Source organism: Stylophora pistillata, chromosome 1 (genome assembly GCF_964205215.1).
Source record: "Stylophora pistillata chromosome 1, jaStyPist1.2, whole genome shotgun sequence".
Taxonomy (NCBI): Eukaryota; Metazoa; Cnidaria; class Anthozoa; order Scleractinia; family Pocilloporidae; genus Stylophora; species Stylophora pistillata.
The window spans coordinates 34,269,011-34,287,216 of record NC_142519.1 but is presented as its reverse complement, the minus strand read 5'-3'; the positions used below and the strand labels follow the sequence as shown (position 1 = coordinate 34,287,216).

General features: G+C 39.2%; 1 protein-coding gene and 1 long non-coding RNA gene across 2 annotated transcripts in view; one reads left to right on the top strand and one right to left on the bottom strand.

The window, feature by feature from the left end:
* Nucleotides 1-13,484, top strand: part of LOC111332361 (tRNA (guanine(26)-N(2))-dimethyltransferase) — a 31,931-nt gene extending 18,447 nt beyond the window's left edge. The window contains exons 4-8 of the mRNA XM_088752982.1: nucleotides 2,755-2,959; nucleotides 9,043-9,252; nucleotides 10,640-10,831; nucleotides 12,220-12,424; nucleotides 13,105-13,484. Coding sequence (XP_088609108.1) covers nucleotides 2,755-2,959; nucleotides 9,043-9,252; nucleotides 10,640-10,831; nucleotides 12,220-12,424; nucleotides 13,105-13,300 — 1,008 coding nt within the window. The 3' untranslated portion in view covers nucleotides 13,301-13,484. The remainder of the gene's footprint in view (nucleotides 1-2,754; nucleotides 2,960-9,042; nucleotides 9,253-10,639; nucleotides 10,832-12,219; nucleotides 12,425-13,104) is intronic.
* LOC148742195 (uncharacterized) lies at nucleotides 48-2,581 on the bottom strand. Its single transcript, XR_015998624.1, has 3 exons — nucleotides 2,075-2,581; nucleotides 1,899-1,927; nucleotides 48-1,237 (listed from the first exon to the last, which is right to left on the bottom strand). It is a non-coding gene; the product is annotated as an uncharacterized LOC148742195 (long non-coding RNA).
* Nucleotides 13,485-18,206: the final 4,722 nt, after the last annotated feature.

Here is an 18,206-nt window from a genome sequence, read left to right as displayed (position 1 = left end):
TAGTTACTGCTATGGGTTATTTAATAATTTGTTGAAAGAAGACATACTTGTAGAAAAAGACAGGTAAGTTTTATTTGCTACTGGGTGACCCACATGTCAAGTTAAGTCAACAAGTTGACTACTAGAAATGTCAACCGCCAATAGTAACATATACAGTTTATTTTTGCTGTCAATGTTTCATACAATAGGGACAATAGACCACAAAATACCTGTCTGAGTTTATTTCAGATAAATTGGATGGCAATTTTTTTATCTATTAAATGATATTTTTGTTGGAATCATTCTTTTGAAAGTTAATGCTCTTTTTCTTGAATGAATGAAAACATCAGTTAAACAATGTGTCACACCTCAACCCACCCATTAAAACTCTGGCATGTGTAGCTTGCATCCAGGAGGAAACAGAATGGAAATGCAAGAGTGTGTAGTATATACACCAACAGTTTATAAGTATATACATTAGACATTAATTCTTATGGAATTACACTTAGTACTTCAAGCTACTTGTCTTCAGCTTTGAGGTAATAAGCTGACACATTATAAGCTTGTTTTTAAATGTGCTTTCTGAATTTATGCACCAATGTTGAAGTAATATAATGATTAGATACAGTTCTATGAATGCTCCTAGATGTTCTTTTGAATTGTTATTGCCTGTTTCTTCTCAGTTGTGGAAATATTACAGGCCATGAAAATGTTGTGAGAACCACACAAGAGATCATAGCTAGCTGTTTACTACAAACATATAAGCAATGTACTAATCATTATTATGTAATATTGCAGAGTGCCCTTCTCCATTTGTTGTTGAACGTTACTCTTTTGTATTATTTTGTCTTCAATAGTGAAATAAAAAAATCATGGAAACCATTGTATGGTTTCTGGTCATTAAAGACATCTTATTAAAAGTTAAGCTTGGATCTGTAACACTAAGTATAATGTAACTTATTTTTTACTTTTGTCTGATCATACACCAACAGTAGTCCAGAGAAGGACTGTTGTTAAGTAGTTGTTATTAGGGAGCTTAAGCAACCACGACGAAAGGGATGACGACGACGTCAAGTAATCGCGGAGGGTCTGGAACAAGGACGTCGTTTTTAGCGGGAAAATGAAAGTTAAGCAGTGAAGTTGCTCAAGGACGACGACGTCTAAAATCTTGTTTATTCTCGCTTCATCAGTTTAAGAAATGACATCGTTCAGAGACGTTCAAAACCTTCTTCTTCTCAGTCATGGATCAAATTTCCACCTATATTAAATCGAAAGTTCGAGAGTAGGTTATTCAATTCTTGAATATCAACAGTCCAAGGAATTATAAAGCTTTAGCTTTATTTACAATAATTTACACATGGCAAAAGTTTAAAATATTAAATTTTACGCAAGTTATATGAGATTTAAATTCAGTTCTAAGTGTTGCTGATGTAAACAAACCTATTTTGCACAAGGTTTGCCTGATTTTCAACATGCTTTAGCCTGATATGTTCTACCTCTGATGCTCCTTCCTTTGGCGAGCAAACGACGGAAGTCTGTCAATTTAATCAATGCTAGCTAGCGATCGGCACAGATAGCAGTCGTCGCGCTTCACACAAGAATACTATTTTTTCCTGTGTGATTTTGTCGGAATAATTTTTATATCAAACATTTTGAAAATAGATTCAGAAAACCTGACTGGTATTCAAGCTCATGTTAATGTTAACACACCGATCTGAAGAATTCTTTGTTGTTTTAAAGTGTCTCGATTGAAGAACAGCAACACACAAAATTTTTTAGTAGCAATAATCCAGCAGTTCCATACACAGCTTTTGACCGAACGCAGAGGTGTATTGCACTGCCATTTAAAACTTTTCATTCAATAAAAATGATAAACAGCACTCTTTCATAAAATATACTCAAATAAACTTAAATCTTACGTGGTCGCTTACACCGCTTGACTTGACATCTGTTGTGCGGAGGAAGGAATATGAGTTAGTGAGTTTTCGAATTTTATTATTTAGAAAACTGAATAGGGAGGTTTGAATCAACCGAAGAAGTGAATACAAACTCCAACCGGCTATAGACTGTCAAGAAACTGACAATAAACCCGCACCTTTTGATGAGAAAAACTGCTTTGAAGTTCGGAAGTTCACGACGACGTGAAACAGGTCGTTCTCAAGTCGTTGACGTCAAGACGACGATGGAATTCTTGGTTTGCGCTTGCGCAGTGACGTTCTTGCTACTTCCGGTTGTCGTCCTCCGTTCGTCGTCGTGGTTGCTTAAGCTCCCAATTGATGTTTTTGGCAACCCAAGGGGTAGTCTTCATCAGGCTTAAATGAGGAGTTGTCCAACAGTTGAATTTTATACAGTCATGCAAGTCTGTTTCTTGTAAACTGATTGATCAGTTTGCTTTGACATTGTTGGCTTTAAGACTCAAATAGGGTATGTCGGCATGAATACTTGGTTTTGATCAATCTAGTTGCCAGAGGAGCTATAGTAATTCAAAGGAGCCCTTTACCTACTTTTGTATTTTCAGGTTTGAACAAAATGAGGTTATTTAAATTTTCAGCCAAGGAACTATTTAGTGCCTTAGTTATCACTTACACTATAGATATGTTTCAGCTATCTTTCTGTCCTTTAATTAGATCTGATCTCATCCTAATGTAACCCAATTATAAATGTGAAGTGTCTGTCAATACCAGTACTACATTCATGACTTTTCTTTTGTCTCCCCATGACAAGGTAGGAGTAATGAATTGTTACTTGATTTCTCAAATATCCTTTTTTTCACAGGCTTTGAGAGTTTTGCTCTTCTCGATGGAAACTCATGCTAATAGGTACAAAAGATACATCAAACCTCTTTTGAGCATAAGTGTGGATTTCTATGTGCGTGTTTTTGTGCAAGTTTTTACAAGTGCCTCAGAAGTGAAAAGATCAGCAAGTAAAAACTGTCTGGTCTTCATGTGCATTGGATGTGGAAGTTTTCATTTTCAGCCAAGTGAGTGTTGCAAAAACTGACTGTTGTATACAAGTTAATTATTTTTGCACTAAGGCATACTTTTTTTTTTTCACTATTTTGTGCCAAGCAGTCAAAAGGAATATTGTGATGTGATACAATGTGCTGATTGGTTTGAGTAAAATTGCCATTTGTAGTGTTTCCTTACTTTATTGCACATCTTTCATTTCTTTACAAAGTGGACAGCCCCTGATCGTAGTTTGTTCTCTTTTTATGTCAACTTATAAGTGGAATCTTAAAATTTTGTCTTTACAAGTAACTGTTATAAGTTGTTTTTATTTGAGGTTCATTGCATCAAATGACATGTTGTGTTCATGTTTTCTAAATGAGTGTTTCCAGTATTCCAGTATACCCTAAACCTTATGCCAAAGAAGATTTTATTTTACAAGAAAGTAAATGCAAGTTGAAATTCAGTGGGATGTTTTGGAAGCCATGTCTTATTGCATGTGTGCCCGACGGTACACATACTTTGTTGCACTCTTGCATGCCTATCTGCACACATGCTATCTCACAGGCTGTGTGTGCCATGTAGCCCGCTGGTTGAAACAAAGGCAACAAAAGGTTTATGCGACAGTCTTTGTTTTGCTTATTTAGATATGTTTATTGGAAAATTTAAGACTAGTCTAGCGTGCCTACTCGTCTTCTACCCTTTTAACCTGTTTTCCTGTGGAAAAACACAAAATACAATGAGAGAAGGAAAGGAGACTTCCAATTTTTGGGTGTGTTTATTTCCTAATCTGTTGTTTCAAGTTGTTTGCAGAAAAACTAGCTCTTGTGGTCATACTAGTTGAAGTGGTCAAATGTATCATAAAGTTCAACTTATGAACAAGTAAAATACAATAATATTGTAATAAATTGCAAATACATTCATAGGGTTCAAGATAATGACAGTTGTGATAACACTGATAGGCTAGATTCCTTGATATGATGAAAATGAGAAATGCATGTAAATATGGAAACGTCTTATTTTATTCAGAGTTCTCCCTAGTTTTCAGCACAACAGGTAAGGGACCTTTTGAAACCGGTAAAGCATTTGGTTACTGTTGGACATTCTGTAAAGGATAAGCGACAATTTGAACTTTTGCACCACGTCGGTTGAGCTAACTTCAGTGCACGTAGATCAATAGCAGTGCACTGCAGGGGTTTCATAGGGTACCCAGGCAAACTTAATGCAGGGCCAAAGGGCGTTGCCCCCTAGGGGGGTCTGGGGGCATGCTCCCTCAGAAGATCTTTGATATTTGAAAGTCACAGAAATACATTTTCCTGCATTCTGGAGCTTCCATGCATTCTGAAACTTCCATGCTTCAGTAGTCAAAGAGGACATCATTTCTTTCCATGATAGTCGTGATTTGACACATTAAAAACAGGTAAATTAGTTTTCTAAGGCAAGTTCATAATTTTGGACATATTAAATTTCTAGAATAGCTTACCTTGCAACAGAAGGTATCATAAATGATCACGGAGGGCGTGGTTTCCGTGCATGTGAAGTGGGATAAAAATGTTCACGATGTTTTCAAATTGCTTTTTGTGTCAGGGGTATACAATTCTAATCAAAGTATAACCTGCAACGAAAATTTCCTGGTGTTTGATTATAACGTTTTATATTTTCATACGGATGGGCTTTCTAACAAACACCTGGGGGTATAAAGATCTTTCTTTGCAAGCTAGAAAGAAATCGAACACGTGCTAGACAACCACTTGAGAGCACGATCAAAGCCAAAACAATCTTTAATTTAATTTGCTTTCTACCCAAAAGTAAATTTCTCCGCGTTGTAAAACAAAGTAGAAAGCTTTATTTGTATCGGTTTCTTTTTTTCTTTCGCTTTTTAATTTCCTCAAAATATGATTACATAATGTATAATTATTTGGCTTTACTCAAGAACTGCGAACTGAAGAGTGGCGCTAATTTCATTGTACGCATGTGCCCAGCTTCGTAATGCCACATTTACACTTCTCATTCCAAACGTATTTACAGCAGAGCACTCTCCACCACCTCAATTGCAAGGGCACACAAAGAACTGTTCAGAGAAAAGAAACTCATCTTCTCGAATATAAACAACATTTCATGGGGTCGATTGAAAACATTAGGGAGTTAAAGAAAACCACGAGGGCAACGGCAACGCGAACGTCACAAAACAAAAGAGTTAATGAACAGAACAATGACTGTGCACGTGCGTTATAAGTCTTTGTAAATTTCTTTGCGTCCTCTGCAAAACAACAACGTGAAAGACCAAACTTTGCTTTGTCGGGAGAACGTAAACGACGACGGCTAATGTTTTTAAATTCTATTTATAATTTAATGGTATGTTCCATATTCAGTTTTGTGATAGTTTTGACAGCGAGAAAAAAACTGAATGACTTTTGAGTATCGCGAGATTCGTAGGTAAAATATAAGTTCATTTTTTAACCGACGTTGTCTACGGTGTCGCCGTCGTCGTTTCTTTAATAGGGACCTTAAGCAGTCGGGACGGCAACGCCAAGGAAGACTTCGATTAAAAAATGAATTTCTACTCTTAGTTAGAATTTTAAAAATGGCTGCATGAGCTTTATGTCTCATACGACGCCACAGCTCAACTTCAGCATGACGCATAAAAGCAGCGTTGAGTTCCAAATGGAAATTAAAATAATTTGCCGTCGCGGTTTCGGTTCGCAGACGACGCAAATTTTGGCGATTTCACGTTGTTGTTTTGAATAGAACGGCTAAGAAATGTACAAAGTTTCAAAATGCACGTGCTGAGCTATTGTTCTGCCAATTAGATCTCTTGTTTTTCCACGTCCTCGTTGCCGTCGCCGTCGTGGTTGCTTAAGGTCCCTATTAGGAACCTTAAGCAGTCAGGACGGCAACGCCAAGGAAGACTTCGATTAAAAAATGAATTTCTACTCTTAGTTAGAATTTCAAAAATGGCTGCATGAGCTTACTGTCTCATACGGCGCCACAGCTCAACTTCAGCATGACGTATAAAAGTAGCGTTGAGTTCCAAATGGAAATTAAAATAATTTGCCGTCGCGGTTTCGGTTCGCAGACGACGCAAATTTTGGCGATTTCACGTTGTTGTTTTGCATAGGACGGCTAAGAAATGTACAAAGTTTCAAAATGCACGTGCTGAGCTATTATTCAGCCAATTAAATCTCTTGTTTTTCCACGTCCTCGTTGCCGTCGGCGTCGTGGTTGCTTAAGGTCCCTATTTCCCTATTGTCTACCGATGATGATTTTTCGCAAAAATTCCAAATTGACTATGAATATATTCCTGAAGCATTTGCCTTATTGAAAGCTCAAAGATTAAAGCCATTCAACATATCGTGACAGGAAAGGTTTGATCGAAAGTATTTGAACTCATATCCTGACCTTTTCCCCGGCGGAGATTTGTGAGGACGAGCAGAAAAATATTCCGCGATCAAGCGCATTCTTAATGCGTATTTTGAGGACTTTTGAGCGTTTGCAAGCGATAAATTTTACTGTTTACCGCCTTATAAAGAGAATCCTGAATTAATGTTACCTTTATGCAAAATTTAGAATGATCATAATCTTAGAGTAAGTTACAATAATAAAACCATGAAAAGTCTAAAATATCAATAAAAGAGTCGCGGAGAAAACTCTCATTACTTCCACTGCCATATTATGTTTAAAATATGAGATCATTTATGCAAAAATCATTTAAAAAGTTGAAGCGGTGACATGATTTGTTTCAACAGTTATCTTTGACATCCTATGTTTGAAGATTGAAATATTCCATGGAGATGTAGGTCTAACATTTCTAGCTTACTAATCTCATAGAGTTTTGCTATCCTGTCTTTGCAACGTTCTTGTTTGTTAATGGTTCAAGGTATGTTTTTGCACCTATGGCTGTTTATAGAATGCACAGAATTGTGGTACATCATTTCTTGTTAGAGTGGGCCAGTTGTGGGTATCTGGCTAGGGGGTGAGTGATTTTTCATAGCCCCAGGATGAGTATTTCTTTCGACACAGTGCGTCGTTGATGACCGTGTGTTATTATTTACAGGACATTCAGTATTGAGGTAGGTGGGCGTGACCAATATGACTTGCAGCAAAACACAGTTTGCTGCTATTAGGTATGATTAATACTATTACTTAACAGACCATTATTTGTAGGTTTAAAAGTGTTTAACTCTGAACTGTTACACGTACTGCTTCCAATCACTAGGGCGATTCAGAGCACTTAGGTGTATAATCAAAAGGGTGGATCATGTTTACTGTAGTTAGCCTCTCGGTCGACAGTCGATCCCGATTATATATTTTTTCTTAGTCCGTTACCTCAACTTAAAAGGGCCCGTCGGAAGGTGATAATTTTCTCAACCAGCATTGATCGTAAGTTAACCTCTTTTCACCAAAAAGATGATGTCACTTTAGAAGCTTAAAGTTTTGCGCGAATAACACGTTAGTCACGGTAAAGATCCTTACGTTTAACTTCGATCATGAGGAAGACAGGTCAGTATCTAAGAAATGAATAACAATGTCATCAAGTGCGTAAAACAACAAAAGGTGACAGTAATCTCAGAGTTTCATAACAAGGATAATAAAGGAAAATTAACTGAACACAATTTTACCTTTGAAGTAAACATTTCTTCCGAAACGGTAAACTCTTCCGAGGAGAAAATCAGCCTCTCTTTTCAAAGATGGAATGTCACCATCATGACATGCGGTCTCGTCATCCAGAAATGTCGCATCCGATTCTTCATCGCTGCTCGGAAAATCGTATTTTCCTTCTTCCTTTTCGTCGTGTAGCCCGCGGTTTTCTTGAGGCTCTTCGAAGTCAGAGCGTTGAGGCTGACCGGTTCACTTGGCTGAATTTCTCTCTGATCGAGATACGACGGGAGAGTTCCAGCTTGTGCCATCGTTGTTTTCTGTTTAACATAGTGCTGACGCACTGTTGCACCAAATGTATGCTCTGTAGTGCCATTGATACAGGTGGTAATGGTTGGATACCGGTATGTCTGATAGGATCAAGGCACTTTAGGCTACAGAATGCCAAAACTTTGTATTTGTAAAATAGTACGCCGCTCAATGGGTTGTCGTCTTTAAGCCTTCTTTGGCTACAAAGTTTCTTGCGTAATATAACATCGTGCAAAACTCTCGTGAACGGACTTCCCGGTTCTCGTTTCGTTAGAGTGATTATTAATTTCTGAATCCCGCCCTTTTAAACGGCCGAATCCCGTGTCCCGTTCATAATAGCAATCACGCATCTCGCTCCCTTCTTACTCTAAATTCCCTGATCCCGACTTTCAATAAGCTCAATCCCGGATCCTGAAAAACCTATTGGGGACCCTCGTTGGCCGATACTTGGTCGAGACCCGGTCGATAGTCAGCCAGTGATCTCGTGGAAAATGTAAACACGCACCAGTTGAAGATCTAACCGAGAATTTCGTTATTAATGACTCAAATTTGAATTCACTTTGTAGTTAGCGCACTTTATAGATGTATTTGGCGGTGTGTCATCTATCCATTAGTAGAAAAATGTCTGCAATCATAAGTTGTCAAATTATTTGCGCGGAGAGAAAGGTGACAACTTGAAAGCTGCGCAGGTTAATCTGCCAGTGTTCACGAGGCATTAGCGCTGGCATTCTTCTCGGGCTTGGTCATATAGTTTATATATATATATATAAGACCAAACTTTGTTAAACGAAAAATAAACTAACTCGGTGTTGCATTAAAGAATCTTTTGATAAATCAGGCACAAATATAATTATTCCTTTTGAGTCAACGAACCTATTGAACAATGCAATTTACCTTGCGGTAAATTCTTCGTGAGCATTTCACATTCCGGTATTGTAACTCCTAAGCTATTCTTTTATTCAGACATGGCAGATAATATCCTGTTGCTTAATCCTTATCGCCTAGTGCTAATTTTCCCATTGAAATCCTTACTCAGCACATCTGTTTACAACACTACCATTTGTCCCTGAAGGGGACTCAGTATTATGAATAGATTTTTTTCTCTTCTGTGGAATAAACCTGTGAAATATTGGTTTGTTTAACTTTATTAAAATTTTAGGTGGACCTCTAAGTGAGTTTTGTAAAGGAACGCTACTTTTGTCTTCTTTGCTAGTGGGCCGCTGTATTGAAGAAGGTCTTAGCAAGAAGTACCCCCCAGCCATGGGTCCTCCAGTTGGATCTTTATGTGACCAGTGCGGTAGGCAATTCCACATGGGAGGACCCATTTGGAAAGAACCAATTCACGATGCTGAATTTGTGGAAAGGTTGCTGAAGACTGTGAAGGAAGAACCTGGTCTGTTTAAGACTTCAGAAAGAATAATTGGTAAGGAACCAAGATGTTTCCGTTCCTTGACGCTGCTAATGGGTAGTGATTTCTCGTACTTCTTGACTTTGTTCATCTATCTGATTGGTTACTGATTGCTCTTCAGAGCATGGTGATATTGTTTGTCTCACGATTTAGTCACTTCCAATGTGGATCGCGACGTTTTTATATCGAGCTGTTAGTCTTCTTCGATTGGTGAGGTTGACGGGATACGCGTCCCCGTATGAAACATTTAAGTTCCACTTTCAGTAGCTGTTATTCAACAGCTGTTTGTGGTGAATTTGTGAAGATACATTCGGTAAGTCATCCGCAGTCGCACGGCTCTCCAGTTAATGTCTTTCTTGATCCCCTTGTGGGAATCCTGTTGCACTGTTCTTGTTTATTGTATTGGGGTGGTCTAATTCGATTGCTTCCTTCATCTTGTATTTGTTATGACTGAGATCACGATAAGTGAGGTTTACTTCTTGACAGAACGGGTGATGACCTGTGTTTAGGGGGTGTAATGAAATGGCGGAGGTCTGGGTCTTTACAGTCGGTTGCCTCTCCTATGCACCTTGATTCTGTCCCTGTGTAGGAGGTCTTCCAGTCTCATCAATGCAAAATTGGGTCAGTAGGCTTTAAATCTCAGAAGTGTGGGCACTGACAATCAATTAATGCAACATCGTGAGAGGCTGAGCCGTGCGACAACAGACCGCTGGGGAAACAAATCTCCAAAACTGCACTAATGAAAGCGACTATATACCTGCTAATCACAACAGGGCATAATGCTGCTAAGAGGGACGCGTATCCTGTCAATGTCGTCGCCTGAAAAAGACTAGAAATATGCTATCGAAACGTTGAGAACACCATCCCACGTCATGAAACAAATGATGGTATTTCTAAACCAGTGTCCGATAAATAACGACAACCGTTTTCATCTTGCCTGTCGCCAAGTCGTCAGCTTCTTTTTTAATTCAGAAGCCTTTTCGGGAATGTCTTTCCTGCATTAGAGTCACTTGGTGTAGTTTGGATAAGTATGGTGTAGTTTAGTGTGGTTTGGTGAAGTGTGAGTAATTTGGTGTAGTTAGGTGTAGCCCGTGCAGTTGTCGGAGTTTGGTGTTGTCAATTGTACAGTTCCTTGTGGTTTGAAGTAATTGGTGTAACTTTGTGTAGAACCAAACTCTGCACTTTACCATCATAGTTTCTCGTGTTCTCCTATGATGCGGAAGTCATCATCAGAGATAGTAAATTCTAATGATAACTTCCGCTCAGAAATGAGACCCGCGTAGGACTACCTTTACTTGGACGGGCAGACGAGATGTTCAACTTATACCCTTGAGTTCAAACCATTTACTGCAGTGACAGTTACGTATAGACATGTAGGAATTTAATTTATGTTCTTGTTCAGGACTGTTGAATGTTATCCAAGAAGAATTACCTGACTGTCCTCTATACTACAGTGTGGACCATCTCTGTGGAGTTCTTCATTGTAACACACCTTCTCTTGTGCAGATCAGATCTGCTCTACTAGAAGCAGGCTACAGGGCCTCCAGCTCTCATGCATGCAAAGAAGCGCTCAAAACGGATGCTCCTCACAGTGGTATGTACACGGGCAAACCTAAACTATGAGGCTATTTGTACAATTTAACTTAGTGGAAAGGGAAATGTCGAGATGCTCCACATTAGCGTAATTGATTAAACATCAAAGTAAGTAGTTTCACCTAGTATGTTGTAATTGTCGTTTCTGTGGCTCAAGAAAGCGAATGGTAGCGATTTATAGACTTCGGGATGGAACAATCATCTGTGTACATAGTAAATAATCAAGAGTGCAAAGCTTCGTTTTCGGTCTGTTTGGAAGCAGTCAAGATTTTCCATACAAATTGCAATCGTATGGGCTCTAAACTGCGTGCACCAGACATTACAAGATCCTCAGCTCTCTTCTCGTATCATTACATTTGAAATCTGTCAAAAAAAGTTCAAAGCTTGAGCTGAAAAAAAAAAAAAAAAATCCAGAAATCGAGGTTTGATAGATGCGTGGTTGACCTTTGGTGTGCGTGCTGAAACTGTTACGCTGTTCCACTCATCTTTGATTTGATGATAATGAACGTTGCAAAAGGCATCGATAATCCTAAACATTTCCTTTAAGCTCCAATGTGCAAATTCTCACACCGTTTGAGTGGGTTACCGTTGGAAGGTGGGTGTATTTTATTTTAACTTGTAACCTCTCGTTAATTTTGCCAACATTACAAATCTTTTCCATATTCAGCGCTAACAAGAGAATGTGAGCTGATGCTCTCTTGGTTGCCAGTGATTAATATAGTACAGAACTGAACCTTTTTTATAACATAACCAAAGTAAAGCGCGCGCTCTGATTGGTCAATTTAGCGTCCCCCATTTACCCATGGGTGTACGCTGCTGACGTGAGCAAATGCAAAGACTATTTTTCCGCGCGCGCTTGTTTTTTTCTGGTCACGTAAGATTTGTTAAATAAAAGGGAACTCTAGCTACAATGTGTTAATGTTCTGTTATAAAACAAATGGTAAACACCACAGCGTACACTATTGAGTTATGGATGCACTTGGGAGGTTTGCTAAGCACTCAAGAAGCTAGAGTCGCTCTCGGCTATCGCCTCGAGCGACTCTTACGCTTCTTTCGTGCTTAGCAACCTCCCGCGTGCATCCATAACTCAATAGTGTACGCTGTGGTGTTTACCATTTGTTAATCCTTATTTTTCATTTTTACTGAATCCCGAAGGTGCTTGATTTCTCTTGAGCTGTATCTAATAAGTTGCCCATGGGGAGCCTTGGAGGCTATCGTCATGTGTAACTTAATACAATACCATCACAATTTTTTGTTCAGACATGAAGTTGCTGATAGTAGATCTGACCTTGATCTTTGCTCTTTGTTCTAAGCGCACAACCGATGCTTAACAATTTTTTTTATTATAGAACGACATTTTATACAATATACAACCTTTTCTACCAATAGTTGTGTGGGATGTCATGAGGTGTTGGGAAAAACTTCACCCTGTAAAACGAAGGAAAGAAAGTTCTCCAGGTGCAGCCATTCTCAGCAAAGAACCGATCGTTCAAGTGTCGTTCAAAGAAATACCTGAAGTAAACCCTTTATCAAGAAAAAAAAAGCTTCTGAGATATCAAGCAAATCCTGAGGCCAACTGGGGACCAAAGCCAAGGTATGTACCACAGTTAAGCTTTATTGGTGATTTCCTCGGGAATCCTTAGTCCCTCGTAAAAGGTGTTGCACAATTCTTCCGCGATTGGGTTTAGTTAACTGTGCAAAGGTGGCTTTTAGCAAGTTTGCCTAAATTTTTCTTGGTTCTTCGTAAAATCCTTTAATTCTCTGTAGCTGCCTTATCCTTTTCTTTGGTCAGATTCGATGCCATTTCATTAGTAGGTGAGCGAAATTGTTAGAAGTATCTCATTCCACCCTCATAATGTGTAGAGCCATGGTTGAAATTTCCTCTCGAAGCCAAGTCATTGATGCGAATGAAACGCGCAGATGTTAACTTTGAAAAGTGACCAATCATGGGGTGTGACATGAGAGGTTTGATGGTGTGAGTTATCGAAAACGAAGCTAGTGGACTTTCCCGAGTTTTGTCTCGGCCAGAGCCAAGCTGTTTTGCGATCATCTTCATTGCCGAGAGCCTAGCTCTACCTAACGCTACTTACACTTTTCGTCCTTAGTTTTGTCCCAAGCCAATTTCATTTTGGTCAGCAACCTTTTACAATACAAGGACATCTGTTGTTGTATGAAAAGATGAAGAAATTATCCTATAGGTGCCATCCAAATTGGAAAATACTTGGCTTTTGTGATATTTTATATTAATATAAGTTTTGTCATGTTGAAACGTAGGGCAAAGAGGAAAAAAGGAACGGAGACAATCGAGGATAAGAGACAGCGTCTACAAGGACGAAGAACTCCAGAAGACAAAGAATTTTACAAACAATTTCCTTGTAAGAAATTTCGACTTGGCAAGTGTACGTATGGTGACGAGTGTAAATACTCGCATGCTATAAATTTGTACCTAGAGGAAGGAAAAATTCCATAAATCCAACAAAATTACGTAAGTTTCTCAATTTTCCATAATTTATACCCCGGCTTATCGCTTTTATCTGTAAAATTATCGTGCATTCTTTGCTTCTTTTCGAACATGCCTTTTAATGTTTCTTTTTGATCTCTTCCTTAGAATTTTGATTCAAAATTTTTGAAATAAAATATCCCTCAGACCTCAATCAAGCCTTTGAATCTTTTAAGCACCATTTGTGAGTGACCAGCATCTAATTTCGTCATGATTGATCACAACTACTCACCAGATCAAAGATAATGAAAAGTGTCATACGATAGGTCAATTTTCGCGACTTTTAACACGGTAATACTGTAGAAGAGACAGAAAGACAGGTGAGGTAATATGTAACATCTGAAACCTTTCGATAAAATACTTTTGAAGAGGCTACCGAATCCAGCGGTAACGTTTATTTATGTAAGGAAAAAATTTCGAAGAAAAATGAGAAAGTTAACATGGAGAAGATTGACTGGCGATGAAGATCGCTTGTTTTCCTCAAAGTTTTATGCCTCATTGATGACGGAACTCGTGATCACACTTTATTGCAAGAGCAACTTTTAACAAGTTTTTGCAAACTAGAGATGTAGGGAGCCTTTCACCTATGGTCAGGTGGCTTTGTGATATTCAAGTTTTCGCACAAAACTTTCTGCACTTTTCCAAGTGTGTTCCCCTTCACCATAAAACAAATATCGTATTGGTGGTGGCTTATGGGGCGCTGCACATTTAACGCATCTATCACCGCGTCTTTAGCTACAGAAAAGTTATGTTCATCCTGCATGGCAATAATATCTAACTCCAGCTCACTCGGAGCATCCAGCCTGGAAGGGATGGCTGTTTTATCTTGGCGGCCATCCGAGAGAAAAAACAAGCCGCCTGCACTTCTTTCACAACAACATCTGCATCAATCTTGACCAGTACTAAACCCAGCTTCAAGATAATGTCATTGCACTTTGGTGGCGCGGACATTTTGGTCCAAAAGGCAGAACTTGTACAACGGAAGGACTTGTGATGAACTGCAGAAAGTGGTCAAGCTAAGCTTTGTCTATCCCTCCTGTTTGCTGGCTTTGTATTGGTACTCCTATTCCGCGCTGTAGTCGATGTAAGTTTGCTGTTGTGTAACGGTACTGCGACAGGCCAGGAATATACTCTCGGATGTCGGTCAAACGTGAAATACCAGTCATAATGTATTAAGTTTGACGTCGCGTGTCCCAGGTGGTCGTATTCTTGTACGTCCAGCCATGACCTCAAGATAAACACGCCATGATGGAAGGATTACTATTAATAGTAAATTTGTTGGAAAAAAGTGTTTTGAATTTATGAATTCGGGTGTATAGCAGTATCTTTAGGCCCGACTGTCACGCTTAGAGACGCAGGATTTAGTGAGAAGCACGAGCACGTGGCCAACAAGCACGTGGCCTGATCACGTGGCCTGATCCCTACCTGATCACGACGACGTTCAGACGAATTGTTAACGTTAGCCAATTAAAAACAACCGCCTATTGGTGTTTTATTTATCGCTTTTTGCGACCGTTACACAAGATCTCTTCGTCAATGAGCGCGCGAAATGCCAGGGACCTGAACCGTTGCCTGTACTAGGTAGTACTTTTTGAGAGAGTGAGAGAATTTCTGCTTTTTCGATCGTGTATAGGCCATCCCAGTTTAATGCTTCGTTTCCCATCGCCCGACCGACCCATTATTTTGAAAAATTAAAAAAAAAAAAAAAAAAATTTCTGCAACGTTTTTAAAGCCTTTTTAGAAATTTGACAGTCGTTTTAATATACATCTTTTACCATCTGATTATACCTTCCAGACTAAATGTGAGATTTAACATTTTAAAGTAACTGGAACACAAACTGAATGTTTCTTGGAAAAGAACATTTCGTCAAGACAGCTTTTTTCATTAAACAGTAACTTTCTAACAGTCTTGCTTGTCAGATTCAATCTCATAATGACCCATAATGGGGGCGACTGAAAGTTTAGTTTTAACACGAAGTTGCATTCAAGAACATTTTGAACGAACTTTACCCTAGGTAAAGGCTGATAGTTTCGAAAGAAACTGTTTGGGGCTGCGTCGGTGGGAGTAACGAAATAATTTGGATATATCAACAAAGTTGAAATGGTAAATTGGCCACCGTAACGATTATAAAAGCTGACGTTTCGAGCGTTAGCCCTTCGTCGGAGCGAATAGAGGAATTGTGGGTTGTGTCTGCTTTTAAAGGCAGAAAATGGAGCTACGTTATTGGTGGGAACATGGCAACGAGAAAAACACGAATAAATTAGTGGAATGAAAAGCGTTCGTTGATCCCTGTGGGATTTAGACTGCCGGTTTGAAAGATGAGCTTTTGTTGAAGATTTTTACGGCTTTCCGTGCTACCTAAGTGCAAGGAAAGACCGCAGATTGCCATATGTTGCTTAGAATGATTAGGTAAATTAAAATGAAAGGTAAGGCCACAACTCTCTTTTCTTTTTGCAATCTCATCACAAGTGCACATGAATTACTGTCTGCCATTGTAGATAAAGAATAACGAACGAAGAAACCACGTTTTCGGGTTAACTTTGTAACCAAGCTTTCTTACTTAGCAGGCCGGGCTTCCCTGGCACCCAGACCCCTTCAAGTGTTCGTTTCTTTTTTTTTTTCTCTTCATTTCTTTTCTAACCATTTTCACTGCATTACCGCCGTAGGGTAGGACTAGAACGGAACATATGCGAACCATGCGAGTAGTCCACCCAATAAATCCCACCCATCTCACCTCAGGGGAGGACATCCATAACCGCCTCCCGTTAGCTCAGTGGATAGAGCGCTGAACTGATGTGCGGGAGGTTGAGGGTTCGAGCCCCGGACCAACACTCAAGGTCTTAAAATAATTGAAAAGAATATGCTACCTTTCTATAACATCAAGAAATGGTTTAGATATTCTAGTCTCGGATAGGGACGAATAAATGGAGGTCCCGTCTCCTGCAGGGTTTGGGGTAGGAGACGTTAATTTCACACGCACGAGATTACTGTGTGATGCATGTCCTCCCCTGGGGTGGGATGAGGGGGCTATTGTCTTGCGTTTCATACATGAGCCTCTGGCTCGGGCAATAGGGGTAACCATGCCCCTCGTAAAGACATTAAACTTTGATTACTATTACCATCCATCACACAGTAATCTCGTGCGTGGCGAATTAACGTCTCCTACCCCTAACCCTGTAGGAGACGGGACCTCCATTTGCCCGTCCCTATCCGAGAAGACTACAATATCTAACCATTTCTTGATCTTATAGAAAGGTAGCATATTCTTCTCAATCATTTTTTTTAAGACCCTGAGTGTTGTTCCGGCTGGGGCTTGAACCCCCGACCTCCCGCACAACAGTCCAGCGCTCTATCCATTGAGCTAACCGGGAGGCGGTTTGCCCGACCGACCGACCGACCCACCCTCACGAGAGGGAGGGCGATGGGAAACGAAACATTAAACTGGGATAGCCATAACGACTTACAAACTGATACAGGCCATCACTGTTGAGGAGTTCGTTGAATGAGTGAGCAATTTCTTTAAAATTATGCATGTAAGTGTTTTGGACCCCCAACAATAGCGGAACCGATGGCCAATTTATGCTTGCAACTTCGAACAGACACAAAGTCTGATGACCGAAGTTGAAGGTAGGTTGTTAATCTTAATCTTTTATGTCATTTTCTTTGTGCTTGAGCTGAAGGTTTTTGTTACGTATGGTAAATTCAAGTGGGAATAAAGCCGTGAGATGTGTTTATCTCTGTATGGCCACTTTATTTGAAACGTTTTAATTTGAATTTGACGTCTAAGTTATGAAACGGAACTCGACCAATTTGCTCCTACTTGACAACAGATGGCACTTAACTAATGAAATTAAAACTCAACTTGATAACTAAGGGTAACTAAAGTACTTTTGATCAGTTTTTCTTTTAATTTGTTCTTTATTAAACTTGTCTTTTTATTCATAATGTTCTAAAAAAATAGATCTCATGTAAACTGCATACTTATGTGATGAATTCGTGGACAAATTCTTTGTACTGTTTAATATGGATGTGTACTTTTGTTTTGATTACTTAATTTGTCTTTTTATTCTTTATGATGTCTATGGATGTGTTTGGCTCTTTTTAAGAACACAGTGCATTGATTATATACTCTGGACGGCTTTTAATTTTCAGTTCTGGGATGGTACCCTGGTAGGTATGTTTCACTAGGGGTTACTGGGTATGCTTGGTATGACAGTAAAAGGTAAGAGAAAAGTGTGTATGTAGGGAGGCTAAAGTAAGCTAACACATCTTCAAAATTTTCATGAGTTCCTTTTTTTTTGGACTCTGTACTCAGGCAAATTATTTTTCTCTTCATTTCAGCAAGCATAACCTGTTTTTTAAATTTTTTTTAATTTTAATTTTCTTGCACACTTACTACACTGCTACTCATTACTGTACTTTACATTGAGTTACTAGGCTAAGCACTACTTGCACTCGCAGTTGTTCTTTCATTACTACCCCACAGTTTTGTTATGAATAAATGAAATTGTAACTGTCGTTAAGTTAAATATTAAGTTTTAGGGAGACATTATTGCGACCTCGTGCGTTGTGGCCTCGTGCGCTGTCGCTAAAAGGGGAGTCGATGCGAGTTTGTGCGATAGAGTTATCTGCGATAGAGTTATCTGCGATAAAGTTATCTGCGATCATTTGCGACTTCTGGTTAATAAGGCGTACAGAGAGGACAATCGGTAAGCGTATTTTTCTCTCCCCTTGTTTTCGTTTATTATTTGATCGATTATTGTTAGGGTTTATGCGCTCGACCTTTGTGTTGTTATGTAATAATTATTGTTTTAGTTTAGCTCCTTGTAATGTCGCTTAGACTATGTTTTCTTGTTTGTGCTTTAGTTTGACGTG